This window comes from Parasteatoda tepidariorum, chromosome 9 (assembly GCF_043381705.1).
Source record: "Parasteatoda tepidariorum isolate YZ-2023 chromosome 9, CAS_Ptep_4.0, whole genome shotgun sequence".
NCBI classification, from domain to species: domain Eukaryota; kingdom Metazoa; phylum Arthropoda; class Arachnida; order Araneae; family Theridiidae; genus Parasteatoda; species Parasteatoda tepidariorum.
This window is the reverse complement of record NC_092212.1, coordinates 3,405,330-3,431,428: the sequence shown is the minus strand read 5'-3', so window position 1 is coordinate 3,431,428 and position 26,099 is coordinate 3,405,330. Positions and strand designations below refer to the sequence as shown.

The following is a 26,099-nucleotide window of genomic DNA, read 5'->3' as shown; positions in this document are numbered from 1 at the left end:
ATAGTATAATTAAATTTCAATCTAATGCATGGCAACTGTTGGTAGTTTTGAAGTTTATATATTTTCTGGGCAAACTTCAGTTTTTGACATTTTTGACGGTTTAAACCAGTATTATACCCTTGTCATGTCAAAAACCACTTTTTGACGTCAAAAACCCAACCCTGAGTTTCTTGCAGGCCACTGCCCGGAAGTTTCCAAGAATTGGCGATTATTCTGCCACAGATCACAATACGGAAATCTCCCCATTTTAGTTACCAACGTTTAAATTTTCTTTTTTGTTACTAACACTAAATATTTGTTATTAAGGAAATAATAGTATAAGTTTTAAATAACCTAATTTTATACTTTAAACAAAATTTATATCTCTTGATATTACAATAGAGTTAAGGTTTGGTGGTAATTTTCTTTCAGTTTTGCTGAAAATTTGTGTATGATTATCATCATACTCTTTGTTGTTTTTGTTTTCAATGACATCCTAGTGTTACTACTAATTTTTTTTTTTACTATTACATGATTGCTTCTTGATTGAATTTCATATATATTGATTAGTATTTCAACAAGCCAAATGCAGGGCTCCCAATTAGTAGCATAGTTTTAATGGTTGATTGAAGGGGTTATTTCTTTCTGATTATTGTATATCTGAGTTCTTAAATAAAAAAGAGCCAGATGCTTTCTTTGAGAAAAGGGCACAGCACCCAAAATTTGTAATATTATGGGGAACTGAATTTTATTCTCATCAATTTTCAAATTACCTTCTAATGCTATTTTTTGTGTATGTTTAAAAATAATGCTCTCTCATTATCAAAATAAGAGAAAAATTTGTAGTTTATAAAAATAATTAAAGGTGTGTTATATGATAATATCTGCGTAAATTTAAAAAAAAAGAAAGTAAACTCTAAAAAAAAAATGACATATTGATAAACAAGTTGAAGGCTTTTATATATAATTTAAACTAAGGATTATGAGAAAATTGACATTTAGAGGAGTGTTTTTATAAAAAAAAATGTTTTCAAAAAATATTTTTTAAGTTTAAAATCATTTAAAATTTTATTACTATCCATAGCAGTTCATAGCAGTAAGAAAGAAATAATCGATAACATATAACCAGTTCAGAATAATCGTAACAAAATAAATATTTGTAATAGTAATCAGAATTAAACCTTTAAACATAGATACTTTTACCTGGGTGTAATTATTTCTTAAATAGCAAATTAATCTTTTTTAAAATGGAAAATGAATAAAAAGACAGTGTTTTTAAGGGGTGGCAGCTTATTTTTACGAAATGGGTAAAGAAGGGGGTTGCCCTTCTAAAAACGCTTCGGAAGAACATTGTGTGTATATATACGTATCAGGGCTCAAAAATCCGCCCGTCCTGGGGGGTCAAAAATTTCCCCCGGACAACGAATTTCTTGAATCTGACGTCTGTGTGGACGGGCCATTTTCCTGTTAATGTTCGTGATACATTTTCAATTTTTTTTTTATCTTACAAGAGTCTAGCTCCTCATTTCTAAAATGATAACTGTAACAGAATTTATATTAATATTTTATCGCTGAATAGGCCACATAGTTACAATTTTTTGTATTTGATAGTGCAGGATTATATTTGAAATTTTTCTTGAAATACTATTGATATAAAATTTAAAGAGTATGCCAGATGAATAGTATGTTTATAATTAGTTAAAAATAAATATATGTCATAAAAATAACTTTTCATTTGAATAATGTTTAATGTAAATTTTTTTCTATATCAAATAACTTTTATTCAAATCCAGAACTGCTTTCTTGAAGATTTTAAGTTGTAGTTTCTAACCAAATGTATTATTTTTAGCCACATCTTTGTTATTTTATTAATTTCGATGAAACATCTGATGAATAATTAATCAATATGTCATAAAAATAAAAAAATAGTATAACTATTTAAACATTTTAAATAAATTTGCTTAAAATTAACTAATTATAATTTATTTAATTTGCGGCGGTGCCCTGGCCCTGTAATCTCACCTTCACTTGGTGATGCAAAAAAAACGAACTTTTACTTCAACTTGCAGGAGTGACGTAAAACCAGTTTTTCTACAAGCAACCAAGTATATCCACATTTTTAGCTCGTGGCACGGTCGGTGAAGCATGGCTGTACAATGATCCTAATTTCATTTTTAACTTTCTGTATTTATTTGTAATTAATTATGTTTAAATTAAATTTATTCTTCAAACTTTAATTGGTAATTTGCTTTAATGCTTATAAAAACACAATTTACCAAAAATTCATAAAGTAAAGCAATCATTAATTGAAATTTTAATGTTAAAATGTAACACTTTTTTTACTTACATTATAGATTAGATTTTAAAGAATGATGGCTTACCAATTATTTTTAAACTTCTTTTACCCCTTTGGGAGTCATTTGTAAGCGTATTCCTGTGTAACTAATTTAAATTTTCTTCTATAAGGAAAATTGAGCTTTATTACTGAGAACTTTGTTAAATAAAACTGAATTAAAATTGTTGTGCACTATCTGAAGGGTGAGTATAGCGGTTGCCATTTAGCAACTAAAATGAATTGGTGGGCGAAAACCTCTCTTTGTCATATAACATCCACAACATTTACATCCTTAACATTTTAATAACTTCTGTTTATTTTTTAAGTAAATGTTTGACAAGTTGTATGGTATTGAATTTCCTATAAATTTAAGCACAATAAAATTCAATATTTATTATTCTTTCAATCTAGTTGAATGAAAATTTTTTGTATCTTTATCATTAGCCGATATGATATTCTTTAATGACTTTTCTGCCCCTTTTTATTGACAGTTTCAATATTTTTCCAAATGTGGCTAGCTTTGTTTTTTTATTAAGGTCATAAAGTAAAATGAATTATTGACGAAAAATAACTCCTCCAAAATGTAGGCTGATGTTCGATTTTGTTTCGTTGCTGAAATATGAAACAGTATTTCATCTTTGAAACGCCACCCATACCAAATGACAATAAGGGAGAAAGATGAATGAAAAAATCAGTAAATAAACTCCTAAAAATAATGTTTCCCAAAAAAACCGCAAGGATTAAATTAAAAAGAAAAACATTGCAGTGATTGAAGGATAATAGGTATATTACACAATGAAAATTATCGGCAATGAAATAGCACAATCAATCGTATCTTATCATTAATTTCCATAAAAAATCTTTTAAAATGCTCATGTGGTATCGGAATTGATGCGGCACAATCAATCGCAAAGATAGTGGGTTTATTACATAATGGAAGTTATCAGCAATGAAACGACACATTCAATCGCAAGCTCTACTGTATCATTAATTTCCTTAAAAAATCTTTCAAAAATGCTCATGTGCTATAGAAATCGCTGTTGTCTGAAATATCAGCAATCCTTTCTCTCCGTTGATAAGAAAATTTCCCCTGGATTAAGAGCAATTCACACTTGAACCAATCAGATCGTTTGCGTTTTATGATGTTTCAATTTTATGTGATAACGTTTACAAATGTAAATAATTATGGCAAAAACAGAGATGGAGAGATTGTTTTAACAAAATTTTTCATCAATGATACGAGCCAGATTTGAAGTGAAAAAACAACATTTCTTTTTAAATTCAAACATTAAAATTACTTTTGTAGGATGAGATTGAAAACTCAATGCAGTAGATGTACCATAACAGCAACCTGCACATAATTTTAGTGGCGGTAAGTGTAGTGAATAATTTTTTAGTTAAAGTTTCTTTTTAGAATATTTATTAATCTTGAACTAATAAAATTAAAACTTTTTATAATTTTTTCCAATCAAAACTTTTATTACTTTTGATAGAAATAATTTTTTATTTTATATAGATGATTTTTCTGGCAAGAAGCATAATATTAAAATGTTTGCCCAGCAACTCGCCAAACTTTATAGCATTATTCTAATGCATGAAAAAGAGATCGCATTTCTTTATGTTTAACTTTTGATCTTTCTTCTTAAATTTTATTTCTGTTGATTGTAAAAGTTTGTTGATTGCCAACTAAGATCTTGGTTTTTGACATGATGGTAAAAACTGGCGTGTCAAAAAAGGAACGTCCAATTCAGTGGTCCACTTGTACTGCAAGTTTACCATGGCTATGCTAAAGTGCGTGAACCTTTCAATTTTGTTTCTCTTTACGCCTCAAAACTAAATGCTTTCTTGCATACAGTATGGAAAATACAAAAGCTGTCATCAGTATTAACTTTTGTACTAAAGATAGGATTTTCACAAAGTGCATATCATAATGGTTGAACCTAAATATGCCATATTTGCTAAATTTAAGTTACAGAGTCTGACATAAATATGTACTATTTCTTAATAAAATTACCCTTCTTTTCGACGCTAAAGATTTTTGACTATCAAAATATAGAGGGTAGCAATAATTTGGAAATCATGTCATTATATGTCAAATTATTTGGAGTTCGATCAGGAAAGCTGTCTGAAGGTTGGACCCCTTAATTTTAAATTCTCTTTTTGCATTTTTTAACATCATAACCTGTAAATTTTTGTAGCGGACAAAATATTTTTTTTATGCAATTATAAATTTACTTCATCCAAAGAAAATTCCATGTAATTTTTTTTTATTGCTTAAGGATAAAAAAAAGGGAAGAATTTCAAGTTACACAAATTATAACATCAATTTAAATTAGGTATTACTGAATACAAAATAATGAAAATAGACTTCCAAAACTAAGACTAAATACAAAAGAGAGAAAAAAAAATTGAAATTAATATTACGGACCCTAAATATTCTTAAATTTTGAATTTTTTCATTTAAAATCAACTAATTAAAAAGGGGGTAAAAATTTTTTAACCCTACATGTATAATTTTTTTACCCATATTTCTTCTCTCCTTATTATAAATTAATTTTTACAAGAAATCTTCGGATATATAGTATGTAAAAGATTTTCAATTCGCTTTTAAGCTTCCAGAGATGTGGCTAAATACAACGAAAGTGAAATAACTATCAAGACTGTATTTCCCTGTCTCCAATCCCCAATTTCAATAGCCAAAAACCCAAATCTGTTGAAAGAAGATGTATGTTTGTTCAGAGAAAGTAATTTTTTTGTTCATTTATGGGATTTACTTAGTAGTTAGTATTGGTGAATTAGTAAATTAAAGGTCATCCTTTTTTAAAAACCATTAAGATTCAAACTTAGTTTATAAGAATATGATTATTGAGATAAAAGTTATTGTAGATGAAATATTTATTTGTTTTTGTTTTTCCTGCATTTTGACAAGGAATCCAACTACTGTGGATTCTTCCTCTTTTCAGAAAATATTTTTCTTAGAGGTGTGGTATTTATATTTTAAGAAATTAGAATGAAAAGAAATTGGTTTACAATTAAACCGAAGCAATTTAAATTGATAAATATAACATTATATAGATGAATGCTACCATTGTATTATATTTTTTTTAAAAATCTAATTTTGTCTTATAATTTTTTTTTTAAATGCTTATATATAAAATTAAAAATGCAGAGAAAATATGGAAAATACTAAAGATTAAAGAAAAGAGAAGAGGAAGATTTAACAACTAAAATAAAATAAAATATTTTGTGTTAAAAGCCAGAAAACAAATTTTTTTATAATTACAGTAGGGAACCGATTATCCGGAACAATCGGGACCATCGCTATTCCGGATAACTGATTTTTCCGGTTTTCGGAATGGCTACAAANAAAATGGCGGGAAAATTTATCGAATTTTGTTCCGGTTTTTTGGTTTTCCGGATAACGGGTTCTGTACTGTAATAATATTTCATTATAATAATTTTTCTTCTCTTTTCTTTAATTTTTATTATTTTCCATGTTTTCTCTATATTTTAAACTTATTCTATGAGTTCTATATACTTGCAGCTTATGCGCAGTAAATAAGTTATTAATTTTCTTTTTATCCTTTTTGTCTTTATTGTTCTATATATATATACAAAAGAGATGTTAAATATTCTACATGTTGTACATGGTACGAAGAGCCTAATTCAGAGGCGTTCTTCAGATTGACATCCTGCTACTCTGAAATCAAAAGATTTTTTGAATTGTATTCAATATCCGAAATTTTTCTGTGTTATAAAGCATGAGGTGATAAAAGATGTAAAACTTTCCCTAACATTGACAAAATACACATAATTCATAATAACGATAGCTCCAAATCTGTTTGTAAATTTATATGTTAACCTGTGGTTTTTGTAATATGAAATATGTTGTACAAGCCAGTAACTCTCAAAATATTCGAATTAATCAACACCGTTGAGATATAAACTGTAATAAAATTATCAACGACCTGGAATTGAATCATTTTAGAGAGCATTTTAACAGTGTGAAAATTAATGCTTTAGATATAGTAGAAGATTTTGATTTAAGACTACAAAAAGAAAATTACTACATGCTTTTATACAAAATAATTTTGCTGTGTGGGCTAAACAATAGCTTCCAACATACACAGATTAATTTGTATAACTTCTGAACTTGCTTGCTCTTTCATATTAAAGATAAGCTTACAAATCGAGGTAAACGGGGACCAGGAAATAATAAAAGTTCTCTTAATAGTGACGAAATTAATGTAAATTTTATTTCTAATATGAAAAAGATTTTAATAAACATCATAATATTAAACCAATGAAAAATTTTGTTATCTCCCTTAAACCGCCTGTCCCCTTAAATCTCCCTGTTTATAAACTTCAAGATCTTATTATCAACTTTTCTTTTGTTAATTTACACTCTAAATTTTTTGTTTACCTGTAAAAGCCAAAATAAGATTAAAATTACCTTAACTAAACCAAGCTAATTTACTACAACGGAAACTTAGGTAATTAATATTTTGTTATTAACATTCAAAACCCTGTTTTCAATAATATCAAATTTCATAATATACTTGTAAATTTAAAAAATTTGTTTCCATTAAAAGATTTTAACATCATTAAAAGCTTTAAATATAACAAATCTCAAGAATTGTTGGCAATTAGCTGCAATTTTATTATGAAAATATTCTAAATCATTCTTGAAAATTTTCCCGTTCATGTAAGTTCATTTGAATTAGCTACTCACTATACAGATTTTATTTTGTGTTCTGCTCTGTGTTTTCTTTACATTTTATTTTCTGTTTTTTTACGTGATATCTATTACTTTATGTGTTTTATTTTGTTTCAATTTTTTTTTTTTTTTGAGTGCTCCTCACACTATTGTATTGATATATTTTGGTTTTGCTATAACAGGGGTCTGTCCAGACATTTTGTGAAAGGTCCGTTTTTGTAAAATTGTGAAAAAATTACTCTTAATTTGTGAATATAAAATAAACATTAAATCACATTCGTTCAAACAGGGTCCGACTTTTGTGAATTTGTGTAAATAGGGTCCTGTTATTGGAAAAAACTTGTTCAAAGAGTTTTTAAATTGTAAAGACATATAAGACTGTACAACACTGTAAAATTATAATAAAAAAATTTAATTTTAAGAAATAAACAGCAATTGCTGCTACTAAATTAGAGATGCAACCTACGAATATTTGGTATTTAGCCTCTACTGCTTAGCACAGAATATTCATTTTGGACGAATAAAGGAAGAATCGTCTGCCGAAGACAAAACTTAGTTCGTTTACATTTGTCTTTCTTTCCCCCTCTTCCTGGGAAGGGTTTATTTTATTAACAAAACAATAATGAAGATAAACAAATTTGTGAAGGATCCTGTTAAGAGATAAATTATTTTGTGAAGGGTCCGTTTTTAAGTTAAAATATTTTGTGAAGGCTCGGTTTTTATGAAAAGATATTTTGTGAAGGGCCCGTTAATGGACCCAAATTTCTTCTAAACACACCCCTGTATATTGATACAATATTGGAGAGCACTCCTTTTTGCGGATATAATCGTGTGAGCTGATGAAGTGATTTTTTCCCATCCCAGATTTTTGTTAATTTTTTTTTAATTGTCCATGTTTTCTCTTCATTTTGGATATTATATACATACATATATGTGTACAGTGAAACCTCTTATTATGGACACTCCTGCAAAACGGATGCTACTCAATACGAACATATTGACATATTTTTCCCAATCTCGATAGGACATATAGCTCAATCACATATCTCAATAGGACTCATTTTTAAATCCCTGTGAATATTCTATGAATAAACTATTATGTATATTCTCCGCAAAGCAAACACTCACATAACTGGACACTGACAGAATCTTTTAAATAAATTGTTTTTTGCATAGAAAAATATTTTTAAAGTTTAAATAAATATCCATGTAGATAGTTATTGTAGATTATTTAATTATTTCTATATCCTTTAAAATATTCTAAAAAATTCTAGGTTGTTAAACTTTGTTATTAGCGTACCCTTCACTTAAACGGACAATTTCTTCGGTCCCGAGAATGTCCACTTAACAGAGGATTCACTGTATATATCTTACATTATATTTTAATATCAATAGAAATTTTTTTCATGTACTATAATATGCAACACATTACTTAATATATATATTTTTTTCAGGGTTTTCCTTCGAAGTCAAAAGCACTGCCTTCTTTCTTTACAATTGAGGTTACTATAGGACAGGGGCTACAGAAAAGTTGTCTGACATCTTAAGATTAGTTTCTACTGCTGGTACGAGAAATTAAAGAAAGAAATTTTCATTGCCTAAAGACTATAATAATAATATTACATGGTATTTTAATATATTTCTTTTTTAATCATTCCATTGTGTAACTTAGACGAATTGATAAGAACATAAATACATTTTTTGTTTAATTATAATGTCTAAAAATATCCATATTCATTAGTAACTCAACCACTAGAAAAACATTATTCTTGTAAAATATTTTTTGTAGATTTTCTCTGTTTTAACCTACATGAGATAGTACACCCTCATAAAACCTTATAATTACCCTCATAACCATATAAAGGATGAGTTTAAAAGATAGCAAATTGGTTAAAATTCACTCTGATGAGAAACCTTTTTCTTGTGGTATGTGTGATAAGAGTTTTTTATGGAACTGTGATCTGACGCATCACATTCGTATTCATACTGGGGAAAAACCTTATTCTTGTAGTGTATGTAATAAGAGTTTCTCGAATAATGGCAACCTGGCAAAGCACAGACGTGTTCATACAGGTGAAAAGCCTTTTTCTTGCAGTGTGTGTAATAAGGGTTTTTCACGGAATTCTCATCTGAGTCGACACATTCGTATTCATACTAAAGAAAAACCTTATTCTTGTTCCTTGTGTAGCATGAGTTTTTCAGATAGGTCTAATCTAATTGTGCACAGACGTGTTCATACTGGTGAGAAACCTTTTTATTGTAGTTTGTGTAATAAGAGTTTTTCACATAGCAGTAATCTGACTAAGCATAGTTATATTCATAGTGAAGAGAAACCTTATTCTTGTAGTGTCTGTAGTAAGAGTTTCTCACAAAAGGACCATCTAACTCAACACAATGGCGAGCATTCAAGTGAAAAAGCTTATTCTTGTGACTTATGTACTATGAGTTTTTCATGTAAGGGTGAATTGACTGAACACAAACATGTTCATAGCGGTGAAAGGCCTTATTTATGTTGTGTATGTAATAAGAGTTTTTCACTGCAAGAACGTCTTATTAGACATTGTCTCACTCATACTGGAGAGAAACCATATTCATGTGACGTATGTAATAAGAGTTTTTTACGTAGAAGTGGACTGACTGATCACAAACGTATTCATACCGGTGAAAAACCTTATTCTTGTAGTGTATGTAGCAAGAGTTTTTTAACCAAGAGACAACTGACTAGTCACAATCGCATTCATACAAGGGACCAGCAATAAATAATTTATTATAATTGTCCATGTTTTTGTTCTTACTGCTGAATAACTTTATTCTTGTAATGCGTGTAATAAAAGTTTTTATACATTATTGTAGTTTAGCTGTCCACAGTTATTTCCATTTTGCTTAGAAATGTTGTTCCTGTAGTTTATGTAAAACTAGTTTTTTTTTTTTTTTTTTTTTTTTATTNTTTTTTTTTTTTTTTTTTGAAAAATGTAAATTAATTGTGCACAGCAAATTGCAATTTTTCACTTTTGAAGAATCTTATTTTAGTAGTTGAAGGAATGAGACTTGATATTTGACTATGACAGGGCAAAGTGATTTAGGAAACAGTGAAATGTCAAAGTACTGGATATTCGTCTGCTGAATTTTCGCCGATGCACAGTTGTAATATTAAGTAGTTCTGAAGTGTTTTAAGAGTGTCTCTGATCATAAACATGCAGTCAGATTATCAATGAAAAGTGTATTTATATTTGAAGTACCAAATGTTCAGCAGCTGAATAACATTTAAAAAAATATCATAAATGTTGTTTTTTTTGTATAAATAAGTTTTTTAGTTTGTATTGATAAATTAGTAAATTAAAGGTCCCCCTTTTTAGCCATTAAGGTTGGGATTTTGTTCAAAAGAATTTGATAAAAAAAAAAGTTATTAAAGATGATGATTTTTTTGTTTTACGCATTACACCTTTTGGCATAAGCAAAGAAATCACACCTTTTGGCATAAGCAATGAATACAACTACTGTTTATTTTTCCTGGTTTGGGAAAATATTTTTCTTAGAGAGTATTTATATTTAATAAATAAGAATTAAAGGAATTTTGTCTACTGCTAAAACCCAGCAATTTAAAAAGACAAATATAAGATCATATAGTTAATTAATGCACAATATTAATAAATGCACATCTACTTAATGAAATTTTGATTTTAGTAATAGAAGACTTTTTTTAAAAAATACTCTAATTTGCTATGGTGTTCTTTCTAAGCATTTTTAGAAGGGCAGCCCGTCCTATCTGCAATTTAAATCCTATAAATGTGTCCTTTTGTAAAAATATGATACAATTTTTAAAATTTTTTTGCTATGCATGATTTAGAAATACATACTTTTTCTTTCAGGGCTGCCCTTCTCAGTTCGATATACATGCCCAATGTTTCATGACACTAGAAGTTAATATAAGATAATAGCCAAGAAAAAGCTTGTCTGACATCTTAAAACTAATTTCTACTATCGCTGTGGAAAACTGAAGAAAGGAATTTGCCTAAAGACTATATTAATATTGCATGATATTTCTTTGTTAATCATTTCATTGTATAACTTAGATGAGGTAATAAGAGCATAAATGCATTTGTTTCTTAATTACTGCTGATAGATTAAACTGCTTTTAGATTTTTTTAAAAATTATAATATCTAATAATATTGAAATTCACACCAGTAACTTAAACATTAGCAAAACATTGTTCTTGTAAAATATTTATTGTAGCTTATCTATTATATCTATTTTTACCTGGCGTAAGATAGTACATCCTTATAAAACCTTGCAATTGCAGTTCATATAAAAGGCATCAACAAGATTATTTAGCTGTTGATATAAGGTGACAGTCAGTATGAGTTTAAACGACAGCAAATTTCTTAATGTTCAGGCTGAGGAGAAACCTGCTCTTTCTTGTGCTTTGTGTGATAAGAGTTTCTTACGTAGCCGGTCTCTGATTACACACATTCGTAGTCATACTGGTGAAAAACCTTATTCTTGTAGTGTATGTAATAAATGTTTTTCAGATAAGTGCTATCTGACAGTGCACAAACATATTCATATTGGTGAAAAACCTTATTCTTGTAATGTATGTATTAAATGTTTTTCAAGTAAGAGCTGTCTGACAAACCACAGACGTGTTGTTCATACTGATAAAAAGCCTTTTTCTAGTAATGTGTATAATAAGGGCTCTGCCCGGAATTCTCATCTGAATCTACGCATTCGTATTCCTCAAAAAAAAAACTTATTCTTGTCCTTTATGTAGCTGTAGCAAGTGTTTTTCAACTAGGGGTAATCTAATGGCACATGGACGTGTTCATACTGGTGAGAAACCTTTTCATTGTAGTTTGTGTAATAAGAGTTTTTCACAAAAAAGTACTCTGACTAGCCATAGTTATATTCATAGTAAAGAGAAACCTTACTCTTGTAGTGTATGTAGTATGAGTTTCTCACAGGAGAGACAGCTAACTCAACACAAACATGTTCATAGCAGTCAAAAGCCTTATTCTTGTAATATCTGTTGTAAGGGTTTTTCACATAGTTCTAGTCTTGACGCATTACTTGTATTCATAGCAAAGAAAAACCTTATTCTTGTTCCTTATGTGGTATGAGTTTTTCAGATAGGTCTCATCTAATGATACACATATGTGTTCATACTGGTGAGAAACCTTATTCTTGTCATTTGTGTAATAAGAGTTTTTCACAGAAATATGCTCTGACTAAGCATAGTTGTATTCATGGTAAAGAGAAACCTTATTCCTGTTGTCTATGTAGTAAGAGTTTTTCACGCAGTTCTGATCGGACTCGACACGTTCGTATTCATACTAAAGAAAAACCTTTTTCTTGTTCCTTATGTAGTATGAGTTTTTCAGATAGGTCTCCTCTAATGATACACATGCGTGTTCATACTGGTGAGAAACCTTATTCTTGTAGTTTATGTAATAAGAGTTTCTCACACAGCAGTAATCTGACTCAGCATAGTCGTATTCATTGTAAAGAGAAACCTTATTCTTGTAGTGCATGTAGTAAGAGTTTTTCACAAAAGGAACATCTAACTCAACACAATGGCGAGCATTCAAGTTAAAAATATTATTCTTGTGACATATGTACTATGGGTTTTTTACTGGCTGAACGCAAACATGTTCATAGCAGTGAAAAGCCTTAATTTGGTTGTGTATGTAAAAAGAGTTTTTCACTGCAAGAACGTCTAATCAGACATAGTCTTACTCATACTGGAGAGAAACCTTATTCATGTGCCATATGTAGTAAGAGTTTTTTAACCAAGAAACAACTGACTAGTCACAATCTCATTCATACAGGAGACCGGCAATACTGTAACTGTCCACGTTTTTGTTCTTACTGCTGAATAACTTTTTTCTTGTAATGATTGTAATAAAAGTTTTTTGCATTATAGTAGTTTAGCTGTCCACAGATATTTTCATTTTGCTTTGAAATCTTATTCCTATAATTTATATAAAACGATTTTTTTAAATGTAAATTTATTGTGCACAGATAAATTGCAAGTTTTCCCTGCCGAAGAATTTTATTTTTGTAGCTGAAGGAATGAGACTTGATGATATGATATTTCATTATTACATATGATGTTAGATTATTACAGAGAGATTTAGGAAACAGTGATCTGGATATTCATTTGCTGAATTTCTGCCGATGCACAGTTGCCTAAATCTAACAACAACAATAAAAAAAAATTACTAAAATGTCTAAGCAATGTAATATTAAGTAGTTTTAAAGTGTTTAAGAGTGTCACTGATCATAAATATGCAGTCAGATTTGTAAAATTCAGTGTTGTCATTTAATTAGTCAGTGAAAAGGGTATTTTATTTGCAATATCTTCAAACTAGGGATTTAACAAATAGTGATTTAGCCAAAAAAAATCAGGCAAATACCCAATGTCCAGCAACTGAATAAGATTTTTAAAAAAATGTCATAAATGTTTTTTGCATATAAATAAGTTATTAGTTAGCATTTATAAATTAGTAATTTAAAGGTTGCCCTTTTTACCCATTAAGGTTGGCCTTTTATTCAAAAGAATTTGATAAATAAATAAAAAGAGTTATGAAAGATTTTTTGTTTTACACATTGCACCTTTTGACATAAACAAAGAATCTAACTAATGTGGATTTTCCCAACTACTGTGGATTTAGAAAATATTTTTCTAAGAGATGGTAGCATTTTTAAAATATTTATGCACAAGTATAAACAAATTAGAATTAAAAGAATTTTGTCTACGGCTGGACCCAAGCATTCATGTACCAAGCATTATAAGTTAGAGAGACAAATGTAAGATATAGATGAATGCTAACATTGTTTATGTCCTAATAATTTTTTTTTATGAAAAATAAATGTACATCTACATAAATTAATTTTTGTTTTATTAACTATAGAAAACCTTTTTTTTTTTAAGTACTGTAATTTTCTATGATATTCCTTTTGAACCTTTTTAGAAGGGCAGCCCGCCCTATCTACCCTTTGAATCTTATAAATGTGTCCTTTTGTAAAAATAAGATACCATTTTTACAAAATTTTGGCTATACGTTATTTAGAAATGCATATTTTTTTTCAGGGCTGCCCTTCTCAGTTCGATACACATGTCCAGTGTTTCATGACACTTGAAGTTAACGTAGGATAATAGCCAAGACAAAGACTGTCCGGCATCTTAAAACTAGTTTCTACTGTCGCTGTGAAAAATTGAAGAAAGGAATTTGCCTAAAGACTATATTAATATTGCATGATATTTCTTTGTTAATCATTTCACTGTGTAACTTAGATGAGGTGATGAAAACATAAATGCATTTGTTTCTTAATCACTGCTGATAGCTTAAACTGCTTTTAGATTTTTTTAAAAATTATAATATCTAATAATATTCAAATTCATGCCAGTAACTTAAACATTAGCAAAACATTGTTCTTGTAAAATATTTATTGTAGCTCATCTATAATATCTATTTAAACCTGGTGCAAGACATCCTTATAAAGTCTTACAATTGCAGCTCATATAAAAGGCTTCAACAAGATTATTTAGCTGTTGATATAAGGTCAGTATGAGTTTAAAGGACAGCAAATTTCTTAATGTTCGGGCTGAGGAGAAACCTGCTCTTTCTTGTGCTGTGTGTGATAAGAGTTTTTTATGGTGCCGTGATCTGATGACACACATTCGTATTCATACTGGTGAAAAACCATATTCTTGTGCTGTATGTAATAAATGTTTTTCAGATAAGCACAATCTGACAAAGCACAAACATGTTCATACTGGTGAGAAACCTTATTCTTGTAGTGTGTGTAGTAAGGTTTTTTCACAGAGTTCTCATCTGACTCGACACATTCGTATTCATACAAAAGAAAAACCTTATTCGTGTTCCCTATGTAGTATGAGTTTTTCAGATAGGTCCAATCTAATTGTGCACAGACGTGTTCATACTGGTGAGAAGCCTTTTTATTGTAAGTTATGTAATAAGAGTTTTTCACACAGCAGTAATCTGACTAAGCACAGTTATGTTCATAGTGAAGAGAAACCTTATTCTTGTAGTATATGTAATAAAAGTTTTTCACTGAAAGAGCGTTTAGTTAGACACAGTCATAGTGGGGAAAAACCTTATTCTTGTGGTGTATGTAATAAAAATTTCTCGACAAAGTCAAATCTCGGTCGTCATAGTCGCCTTCATGATGATGAAAAACCTCATTCGTGTGACATATGAGATAAAAGTTTTTTGTGTAGCAGTGGTCTGACTGAGCACAAACATATTCATGAAGATGAAAAACCTCATTTGTGTGACATATGAGATAAAAGTTTTTTATGTAGCAGTGGTCTGACTAAGCACAAACATATTCATGAAGATGAAAAAACTTTTTCTTCTAGTGTATGTAACAAGAATTTTTTAGCCACGAAGCAACTGAATAGTCATAATCCCACACATACAAGTAGCATTAAATATTTTTACAGTAACTGTCATCATTTTTGTTCTTAATGCTGATTAACTTTATTCTTGTAGTGAGTGCAATAAATGTTTTTTATATTATAGCTCTCCACAGTTTTTTCATTTTGTTTAGAAATCTTATTCTTGTAGATTATGTAAAACTATTTTTTTTCTTCTTATGTGCTCAGACAAACTATCCCTACTGAAAAAGCTTGTTTTCATAGTGTAATGAGACACTGGCTTATATTTGATTATTATAGTGCTTGGATATTTAGCAAACCCTTATTTGGCCGAATTTCTACAGATGCATAGTTATCTGAATCTAACAATATATATATAAATAAAAAAGAATACAATCGAATGGCTGAAGTTTTTTGAGATTGCGAGATGCTGGCATTGCTCGTGAATCAGATATTATCCTTCCTAATCCTGTCGACTTGAAATGAAGGCATTCTGGCAAGCAGGAAAACAGGCACAGGATTTCAAAAGTGAGCAATTTAATTTTATTTAATCATTTTCAGATGAATGACCAGAGGGAATGAGACACAATTTCATTGTGCTCCAGCCTAAATGTTTCGATTTAGGGAAAGAGGGCAACCTTAGTAATTGTAATTGGTTTATCAAATAAGTCGCGCGATTCCCACAAAAAACAAAGGGGAAAATGTCCTACTTTTAATTAATGCATAATTGAGCCAAAAAATAATGTGAATTTAAAAGAGTGAGAAAACATTTCGTTTTAAATAATAAATTAAGGAAAGGATTTACAGAAAAGATTAATTGAAGCTTTTTATGTTACACACACGTATATATATATATATATGTGTGTGTATTCCGGGACTTTTCCATTTTGGACAGTCTGGGTCCTTTCAACATGGAAGTAGGTGGTTTCGAGGATGATGGTAAATTAAAACGACTATATTTCAGCCATCCTGATTTGCAAATGTCCGCATTTTTTCCATTAGAATCAGCTAAGGAAGCAGTTATCTGAAAAAAGAAAGACGAGAAAGCAAGGAATAAAAAAAAACATTTTTTTTTAAAATTTACTGACCACGGTTTCATACCGTCAGCTGAAGATGAAGTGTTATTTGGTCCTTCATGATTTCCGACTTTTAACACCTCGTATCTACCGTTCTTCTTTACTTTTTTTATTTGGTAAGAAACGAAGAACTTCGGTCTTAATTTGAGACCAGATCCAAACTGAGTTCTCTGGATTGCAACTGAATTTCCTACTTGATACTCATTTGCTTTCTTCCTTCTTTTTTTGTATTGCCTGCGGTTCTCTTCTTGGATCTTCAAGATATTCTTTTTAGCTTCTCGAATGTTCTCTCTGTCTTGGATAAAGGATTCTATGTTCTCTTCTTCGAACACGTTCAGAATTTTTAAGTCCTCCTTTGTTGTCATTTTTTCTCCCGTTAAGAGTTGAAATGGCATACCTGCCAAGTGTCCTGTTTTTTTTAAAGACGACTCCTGTATTTTACGACTATCCCCTGTTTACCCCAATATTCACTAATTTCTCTGTATTTGCTGAAGAAATTAAAAAAAAAAAAAAATTTGGTGATAAAATATCCGCCGATGACAAAAATACTTCTCTTATTCCTCAACAGATACTGCTATTGCCAGTACTGCAGTATGTTGAGTGTTAATAGTTTAAATAATTAAAAATAATGGTTTAAAAAAATCTTCTTTAGATAAAGATATCTATACATATTTTTTACTTCGCTAAATGTAAGTGCTTATATTTCCCATTTTGAATTTCTCTTTTCGACTTACATGATTATGCATCATGTATCAAAACTTTACTCGTAACCTAAAAGATTTGGCTAGTAAAATCTCCGTTATTTTATTTCTCTAATGTTGGCAGATATGAAATGGTATTTTTTGAGGGATTCGAGAAACTGTAGAATTAATGATACACTGTGCTGCTGGAACAAATTTGTACCACTTAGTAGGATCTGATATAGACAGTTTTGCCAGTATAGTAAGATCTGATGTAGACAGTTTTGCCAGTTTAGGTATGAGGAGTTTATGCATTATTTCTAGTTGCCCGTTACCACGAGGAATGCTTGTTGCTATTTTCACGTGTTCGATACCTTCATCTTGGCAATAAGTCTCAAAATCTGATGAAGTAAACACTGTACCTTTGTCAATAATTATTCTTCCCAAAAGTTATTTGTTGAGTTTTCAACTTATCTATTGCATCTTGACTTGGCGTTGATTTTGTCGGATAGAACCATACAACCTTAGTGAACGCATCTACTACGGTAAAAATATGTTTATAGTTTTTATTGGTTGAAGGCATAGGATCAATGTAGTAATCTAAGGGAATATTATTCTTAGGAATCGGAGTTCAAAAACCCTTCTTTTTTCCCTGCCTTCCTATTTACTAATATGGATTCAACGCTGATTTGTTTACGTATATCAAGGGTTTTACCAATACCAAAATGACCATTAACATGTGTGGCTTTGATAATGTCAGTCTGCATTGGTTGGGGAACCACTAACAAGTAAGTATCATTCTCACACAATGTACCTTTGGAACGTACTAGGGCTATTACACAACCCAAATGGCGCTTTATTGAACTCATACTGCCCATCAGGTGTCACAAATGAGGTATACTTTTTACTGTCCAAGTCAATATGAAGAAGAAAAAAGAACTGTTACATAAATCAAGTTTGCAACATACTTTGCCACCCTGCAACCTGTCTAACACATCTTCAATTAGCCGTGAGGGGTATCTATCTTTAATTATTTTTTAATTTAATTTTTGGTAACTCAGGCTATCATCTTTCTTTTTGAAAAGAACTATTGGGGAGCAATAATCAGAGCAAGTCTCTCTAACTATATCTGTTTTTAACCACTCGGATATCTGATCATTTACTTTTTGTTTTTTAGAAAAAGATAACCGTCTAGCTCTTTGCTATACTGGGATGTCATCTTTTAAAATAATTTTCATTGTCAACTTAGTATCTTAAATTTTGTTTGGTTTGTAATTATTAATCAACACTGATAGTTCATTACTAATACAAGAGTCATTAACATGTGGTCCCGCAGTGGACTGATCGTTAAGACACGGTTCCCAGCAGATCACCGAAGTCAAGCATCACTGGCTGCGGTCAGTGTGCGGGTGGGTGACCACTTGGATCCGTCTGCGTAGGGACCGAGGGTGTGCGGTATTGGTCCTCGTTAAACTGTGCTACCGTATATTTTGCTGTATATTTTTTTGAATATATCTGATATATTTTTTGAAAAAAGTAACCCTAAAAGAATAACGTTTATTAAAAACGCTTTTTGAAAAATGCTGTCATAATAAAGACGCCGATAGAAAGAAAAGTTAATAAAAAAAAAGAGAGAGAATTTGTTTTGAACTTAAACGTTGAGAGTAACGGTTATCACCTTAAAAATGAAAATAAAAGTCTATTAAAAAACGATCCGTAAGCAAGTTTCGCCTTTGTTAAAACAGAAAAAGTTCTCAATTTTTAAAACATAAAGTGTTGAAAAAACGATGACATTGACTTACCTAAATACATACTTGTATAATTAAAAAGTTACATAACTTAGGTAATCTTTTCAATTCTTCAAATTTCGCTTTTCCATGCGTCTTTCAGAACATAATTGTTAAGTTCTAAAACTTACTAACTNACCGTCGCCAATAGCCCATTGTGCAGCTCTAGTACGACGTAAATTAACAACAACAGCATTAACATGTGTTAAATCAAGTTCATCATTACTATACACATCGTTGATATTAAGCAAAAAACATTCACAAGAAGAGTCATTAATATTGAAACCACAACGCTCACAGAAATCTTCACTCTCAAAGGTTATGATTTGAGTATTAAAATTAGAAGAAAGTTGACCTAGTTTTATTAATTGCTCATAAATCGAGGGTGTAATAATACACTCGGCTACGAACCGACCTGAAACAACAACGTTGACCTTCGACCCTGACATATTGGGATTTATGGGCATTTCAACCTCTATGAGTCTGCATTCTTGTTTGCACCAAAACAAGATACAAGGATTATTTCAAATTGAGGCGGATTTATTTTATTTGAATTAATCACCGACTGTTCAGCACCTGAATCAATTATTGCTTTAACTCGATTCCCATTCACATAAATTTGAGCATACTTCAATTCGTGTTTAAAATTATTTTCTCCAAATGGCTTACTGGAATTAACACTAAAATTTTCATTTTTTTAGTTATCACTGGGAGGGTTTTTTTTTCTTTCAGAGTTATCGCTTCTGGAATCATAATTTTTTCTTCTTCTCACAATAGCGTGCATAGTGTTTAATTTCACCTCAAACATAACAATGTCTCTTCGCATAACTTTGTTTATCTATCGTTTGAGAAAAATGAACCTTGTGGTTTTTTCTGAAGTTTCTGTTTTCGTTTCGAAAGAAAGTGTTTATCGCATATTTGTGGGGGATGGAAGCTTCTCTGTATGACATATTTTTAGACGTAATATAAATGTCTAATTCTCGCACTAACTCGATAGGATTAAACCAATTTTCTCCCTGACGGATTAGAATATAACTGGCCATCTCTTTATTTAATGTCTCAATTATTTTATCAGATATGATTAAGTTACATCAAGATTTAAATATTTCAACCTTAACGTAATTTGCAATAACACTCGAAATTTGAATTTAAGCTAGTAGCAAATTGAATATATAAATTGCTTCTTCTTTACTTCTTTAAATTTTGATGCAATTTTAAAGTTGTTTGAACATTCTAGGGGAGTTTGTTGAAAATCGCTCTATATTAAAGCTTTTAACTTTTGATGTTTTTTTTTTTTTTAAATCATCATCTTCAATGTATAACAATACACTATTTGCTTTCTCACCTAGCACATTGATTAAAATTTCGGCTTTAAGCCTCTCATATATGTTTTACGTAGCAAAAGTTCTTTCCAAGGATGAAAAAATTTTATTAAAATTTTCAGGTTTCAATGGAACTGGTAGAGATAAGAGTTTTAATACTAAGTGTATAACATTTTCGATGTTTATTTCAAGTGTATTATTTATTGTTTTGGGAGGATTAAGTTCGGCCGCTTTGTTTTTCGCTAGATCTAGTAAAAGCATTTCTTTTTCGAGTCTTTCTACTTTTAGTTTTTTTTTTTTTTTTTTAACTGTACTTGAATTTCGTTTTGTTTAAGTTCCCCTTTCCGCTTCTACGGCGGTACTTATTAAATATTTAATTATTCAAATTCTGAATCATTTTTAATATCCTTGTAGATTCGATTAAATACCTTGACTAGGTCTTCCTTCTTTGAGTTTTTATACATTTTGAAAATAACCTTGATTTGAAGAGACTTATCCAATGTTTTGTGACGAACTCGTCGTTGAATCAAGCCAGATCACAGCTGTCCTTCTCGGCAAATTCAAGATGGAATTCAATAAAGTTTTCTTTGAAACAACATTCACTTGAATGTCCTATTAATCTACTACTCCTGCACGAGAGTAGAATTGCAAGCTATTGAAAAAAGAGAGAGAGAGAGAAATAGTAAAAATGTTTTCTTAATTCTTAAAATGGAACTTTGCTAAAAATAATATTTTCCGGGGGAAAAAAAGTTTCCTTAATTTTCGAAAGAAACTTTTACAACTAAACATCTCATTATTCCAACTACCGTATTATCAAGAAAGAATAAAGAAGAATAGAAATCCTGCTGAGTCATAAAAGAAATGTCTATAAGATCAAAGGATTTTTTTAAAAAATTAAAAGTTTGATAGAAACCAAAACATTCCTGATTTTTAAAGCTAAACGTTTTTTAATGACTGTATTTTGGAGAAAAAGTAAAGATTGATAAATAACACTCTCATTACTCGCCTTGTATCAGAAACATAAGTTTTTTGATAAAGAAAATGCTCGACAGAAAACAAAAATCATTCTTTATTTTTGAACGAATGATTCAACGTTAAAAATTATAATTTAACATTGCCATATTTTTTGAAAAAAGTAACCCTAAAAGAATAACGTTTATTAAAAACGCTTTTTGAAAAATGCTGTCATAATAAAGACGCCGATAGAAAGAAAAGTTAATAAAAAAAAAGAGAGAGAATTTGTTTTGAACTTAAACGTTGAGAGTAACGGTTATCACCTTAAAAATGAAAATAAAAGTCTATTAAAAAACGATCCGTAAGCAAGTTTCGCTTTTGTTAAAACAGAAAAAGTTCTCAATTTTTAAAACATAAAGTGTTGAAAAAACGATGACATTGACTTACCTAAATACATACTTGTATAATTAAAAAGTTACATAACTTAGGTAATCTTTTCAATTCTTCAAATTTCGCTTTTCCATGCGTCTTTCAGAACATAATTGTTAAGTTCTAAAACTTACTAACTTATGTGTAAACACAATTTCTAATGTTAGTTGAAACAGAAAAAGTTCTCAACTTTTAAAACATAAAGTGTCGAAAAAACGATGAAATTGACTTGCCTAAATATAAATAAAAAGTTACAAAACTTTGGTAAGCTTTTTAATTCTTCAAATTCGCTTTTCCATGCGTCTTTCAGAACATAAGTTAGTGAGTTTTAGAACTTAACAAATATGTGTAAAAACAGTTTCTAATCATACGTATTAAAAAATTCAATTTTAGTTTATTCTTTATTAAATCTGTTCATTTCCTCTAAAAAACCGTGTGTTGAAAAATTATTTTCCAAATAATACTTTGTTGGCCTATTCAGCGAAAGTGCCAAGTAGGATTGCCAAATAATGGCGTTCGTTCCATCCCTAATCACGACCCTATTTTTCAGCCCCCAACACTGAATTTCGATAGCCTAAAACCCAAAGTTGTTGAAAGAAGATGTATGTTTATTCAGAGAAAGTACATTTTTTGTTTATTTATTTGATTTACTTATTAGTTAGCATTGATAAATTAGTATATTAAAGGTCATCCTTTTTAGCCATTAAGGTTGGTATTTTATTCAAAAGAATTTGATAAATAAATAAAAAAAAGTTATGAAAGATTTTTTGTTTTACGCATTGCACCTTTTGACATAAGCAAAGAATCCAACTACTGTGGATTTTCCCTAGTTTCAGAAAATATTTTTTTTAGAGAGTATTTATATTTAATAAATTCGAATTAAAAGAATTTTGTCTACTACTAAAACCCAGCAATTTAAAAAGACAAATATAAGATCATATAGAAGAATAGTACCATTATATAATTTCTAATAATTTAAAAATAATAATAATAAATGCACACCTACATAAAAGAAATTTTGATTTTAGTAACAATAGAAAACCTTTTTTTTTTTTTAAATTTTCGTAATTTGTTTTTAGAAGGGCACCCTTTGATCCCTATAAATGTGTCCTTTTGTAAAAAATAAGCCTCCATCCCTTAAAAACACAGCCTTTTCACACCAATCCCATAAAAAAAAAAACTCACTTTTGAAATAATTATACACTGGCAAAATTAGTGTTTATAGGTTTGATTCTGTTTACTATTACGTATACTGATGCATGCAGTTAGTATTATTCTCCACTGGTTAAATTTTTATAAGAGTCTTTTTTTTTTCAAAGAAGGGGATATATTAATAAATTTTTTAAGCAATTATATAAATTTTGAAATAATTTTTTAGAAAGACAAAAAAAAATCTTTAAATCGCTCATGGGCTCCAATAGCGGCACAACTCAAAAGAATCAAATTTTGAGATAAGTGGGTTTAAAATTTTCATTGCTAAGCAAAATGCATGAGAAATGCTTTCGTTTGCTTAAACGAAGATTACCTTCAAGTTGAATTATGATTTGTGCTAGTATTGCTGCTGAAAGAATGCGTATTCTCGTCCCACTATTGTAGCCCATGACCGAAATGTTCATTTTTTCATAATTTTCAGTTTAAACTATAGAGAAAGCTCTCAAGTTAATTATCAATTATTCATTTTTTTAAGTGTACTTTATTGGAAGAAAAAAATTATGTTCAGAGATTGTTTTTTAGCATGCCTTTAAATTATTTTTTATAAACTACAAATTTTCTCATTTTTTGATAATTACTTTTCGAAAGATATACATAAAATAGTTTAAGAGAATAATTTAAATACTAGTATTGCGAGGGATTAAGTTCAGTTATTACGAAATATAACACAATTTAATAATATTTCAAAACTTACTGTGAGTACCCTTTTCTATTCCTAGAGATATACATCTATACAGAATATATACATTTGTCTATACATTATTTAGAAATACGTACTTTTTTTTTTCAGAGCTGCCCTTCTCAGTTCGATACACATGTCCAGTGTTTCATGGCACTTGAAGTTAACATAGGGTAATAGCCAAGAAAAAGATTGTCTGGCATCTTAAAACTTCGCTGTGAAAAATTGAAGAAAGGAATTTGCCTAAAGACTATATTAATACTGCATATTTCTTTGTTAATCATTTCATTGTATAGCTTAGATGAGGTGATGAAAACATTAAATTTTTCTTAATTACTCATAATAGATTTAATTGATTTTAGATTTTTAAAAAAAATTATAATATCTAATAATATTCAAATTCATATCAGTAACTTAAACATTGTTCTTGTAAAATATTTATTGTGGCTCATCTATTATATCTATTTTAACCTGACATAAGACCTTATAAAACCTTACAATTGCAGCTCATATAAGAGGCTTCAATAAGATTATTTAGTTGTTACTATAAGGTGACAGTCAGTATGAGTTTAAACGACAGCAAATTTCTTAATGTTCAGGCTGAGGAGAAACCTGCTCTTTCTTGTGCTGTGTGTGATAAGAGTTTTTTATGGTGCCGCGATCTGATGACACACATTCGTATTCATACTGGTGAAAAACCATATTCTTGTGCTGTATGTAATAAGAGTTTTTCAGATAAGCACAATCTGACAAAGCACAAACGTGTTCATACTGGTGAGAAACCTTATTCTTGTAATATGTGTAGTAAGGTTTTTTCACAGAGTTCTGATCTGACTCGACACATTCGTATTCATACGAAAGAAAAACCTTATTCTTGTACCATATGTAGTATGAGTTTTTCAGATAGGTCTTATTTAACTCAGCACAGACGTGTTCATACTGGTGAGAAACCTTTTCATTGTAAATTATGTAATAAGAGTTTTTCACATAGCAGTAATCTGGCTAAGCACAGTTCTGTTCACAGTGAGGAGAAACCTTATTCTTGTAGTATATGTAATAAGAGTTTTTCACTGAAAGAACGTTTAGTTAGACACAGTCATAGTGGTGAAAAACCTTATTCTTGTAGTGTATGTAATAAAAGTTTCTCGACAAAGTCAAATCTTGGTCGTCATAGTCGCCTTCATGATGATGAAAAACCTCAATCATGTGACATATGAAATAAAAGTTTTTTATGTGGCAGTGGACTGACTGAGCACAAAAGTATTCATGAAGATAAGAAAAAACTCTTTCTTCTAGTGCATGTAATAAGAAGTTTTTAACCGAGGAACAACTGATTAGTCACAATATCACACATGCGAGTAACATGTATAAAATATTTTTACTATTACTACCCACATCTTTATTCTTGTAATGAGTGTAATAAAAGTTTTAGTGGTTTAGCTGTCCACAGATATTTTCCTTTTGCTTAGAAATCTTATTCTTGTAGTTTATGTAAAACAATTTTTGTTGTTGAAAAATGTAATTTAACTTTGCAAAGACAAATTTGCAAATTATCACTGCTGAAGAATATTATTTTCATAGTTGGATGAATGAGACACTGGTTAATATTTGATTATTACAGGACATAGGGATTTAGCAAACAGTGTTTTGACCGCATTTCTGCCGACGCGCAGTAGTCTGAATTTCTAAAAAAGAAAAAGCTCGCTAAAATGTCTGAGCAAAGTAATATATTATGTTAAGTAGTTCTAAAGTGTTTAAGCTGGTCACTGATCATAAATATACAGTCTGTCTGATTTGCAAAATTCATTGTTGTTACCCAATTAATCAGTGAAAAAGGTATTATATTTGCATTATCTTACTAGGGATTTAACGGGTAGTGATTATTTAGCCAAATAGCAAAATTTAAAAAAAAAATCAAATATAAATATTTTATATATAAATAAATTTAATAGTTATTGAAAAATAATCCTAACTTAGCTGTATTATTGGTTTGGAGTAAAAGGAAAAAAAATTTCAATTGAAATGTTTAAGATAATAAAGATAATTAGAAATATTTAAGAAATTTTATTAGAAATATAAAAATTTGACTAACAGTAATGAAAAAAGCTAAAGTTGAAAAGAAAAAAAAAGAAAAGAGAAATGAAAAGAGAAATAGGAAAAAAATTGTCATAAAACAAAACTTTAAAGCTAAAAATAATATTTTCCGGAAAAAAGAAGTCCCTATTGAAACAGAATTTTTGCACTGATTATTCGAGAACGCAAAGACTGATAGGGGGGCATTGTTATTTGAGAAGAATGACTGCTAGCAGATCAACACGATCATCAGTTACACTGGAGATTTTTTCAGTGTAGCACGGTAACGTTCCAACTTTATTGTGGCTTATTAAATTTAAAAAAGAAATTTTTTTTTATATTCTTTCTTATGCTAGCGAAAACAAAATAGAATCTCTCTCTGTCTCTCTCTCTCTCTCTCTTTTTTTTTTTTTTTTTTTTTTTTTTTTTTTTTTTTTTTTTTTTTTTTTTTTTTTTT

At 29.6% G+C, this 26,099-nt stretch overlaps 5 protein-coding genes across 14 annotated transcripts in view; all 5 read left to right on the top strand.

Moving 5' to 3' along the window:
• Positions 1-9,878, top strand: part of LOC122271941 (zinc finger protein 850-like) — a 27,482-nt gene extending 17,604 nt beyond the window's left edge. Inside the window, exon 3 of the mRNA XM_071185311.1 lies at positions 8,896-9,878. Coding sequence (XP_071041412.1) covers positions 8,896-9,790 — 895 coding nt within the window. The 3' untranslated portion in view covers positions 9,791-9,878. The remainder of the gene's footprint in view (positions 1-8,895) is intronic.
• Positions 1-26,099, top strand: part of LOC122269433 (zinc finger protein 271) — a 249,420-nt gene that overhangs the window by 127,280 nt on the left and 96,041 nt on the right. The gene's annotated exons all lie outside the window — the stretch shown is intronic.
• Positions 1-26,099, top strand: part of LOC107436172 (endothelial zinc finger protein induced by tumor necrosis factor alpha) — a 251,571-nt gene that overhangs the window by 209,651 nt on the left and 15,821 nt on the right. For 2 of the 10 annotated variants that reach the window (XM_071185041.1, XM_071185040.1), the window contains exon 2: positions 23,681-23,875. Coding sequence is in view for 6 of the 10 variants with exons in the window: in XM_071185044.1 (XP_071041145.1) it covers positions 14,598-15,251 (654 nt within the window). In the remaining 4 variants the exon portion in view is untranslated. Of the gene's footprint in view, positions 1-3,620; positions 3,687-8,485; positions 8,658-10,900; positions 11,110-14,119; positions 15,575-23,680; positions 25,015-26,099 lie in introns of those variants that run through there. The other 8 variants (XM_071185044.1, XM_071185038.1, XM_043042578.2 and 5 more) reach the window with 8 other exon arrangements.
• Positions 11,390-12,146, top strand: LOC122269431 (zinc finger protein 391-like). The gene is made up of 2 exons (XM_071185310.1): positions 11,390-11,712; positions 11,801-12,146. Exons 1-2 carry the CDS (start codon positions 11,390-11,392, stop codon positions 12,144-12,146), a joined length of 669 nt encoding a protein of 222 aa, XP_071041411.1.
• On the top strand, positions 12,143-12,619 carry LOC122268198 (zinc finger protein 391-like). The gene has a single exon (XM_071185309.1). The coding sequence runs from the start codon at positions 12,143-12,145 to the stop codon at positions 12,617-12,619; it is 477 nt and encodes a 158-aa protein (XP_071041410.1).

Coding starts and splice junctions, on each gene's coding strand:
- LOC122269431 (XM_071185310.1), top strand. CDS start 11,390: ATGAGTTTAAACGACAGCAAATTTCTTAATGTTCAGGCTGAGGAGAAA. Junction 11,713..11,800: donor AAGCCTTTTTCTAGTAATGT/GTATAATAAGGG, acceptor TCCTTTATGTAG/CTGTAGCAAGTGTTTTTCAA.
- LOC122268198 (XM_071185309.1), top strand. CDS start 12,143: ATGAGTTTTTCAGATAGGTCTCATCTAATGATACACATATGTGTTCAT.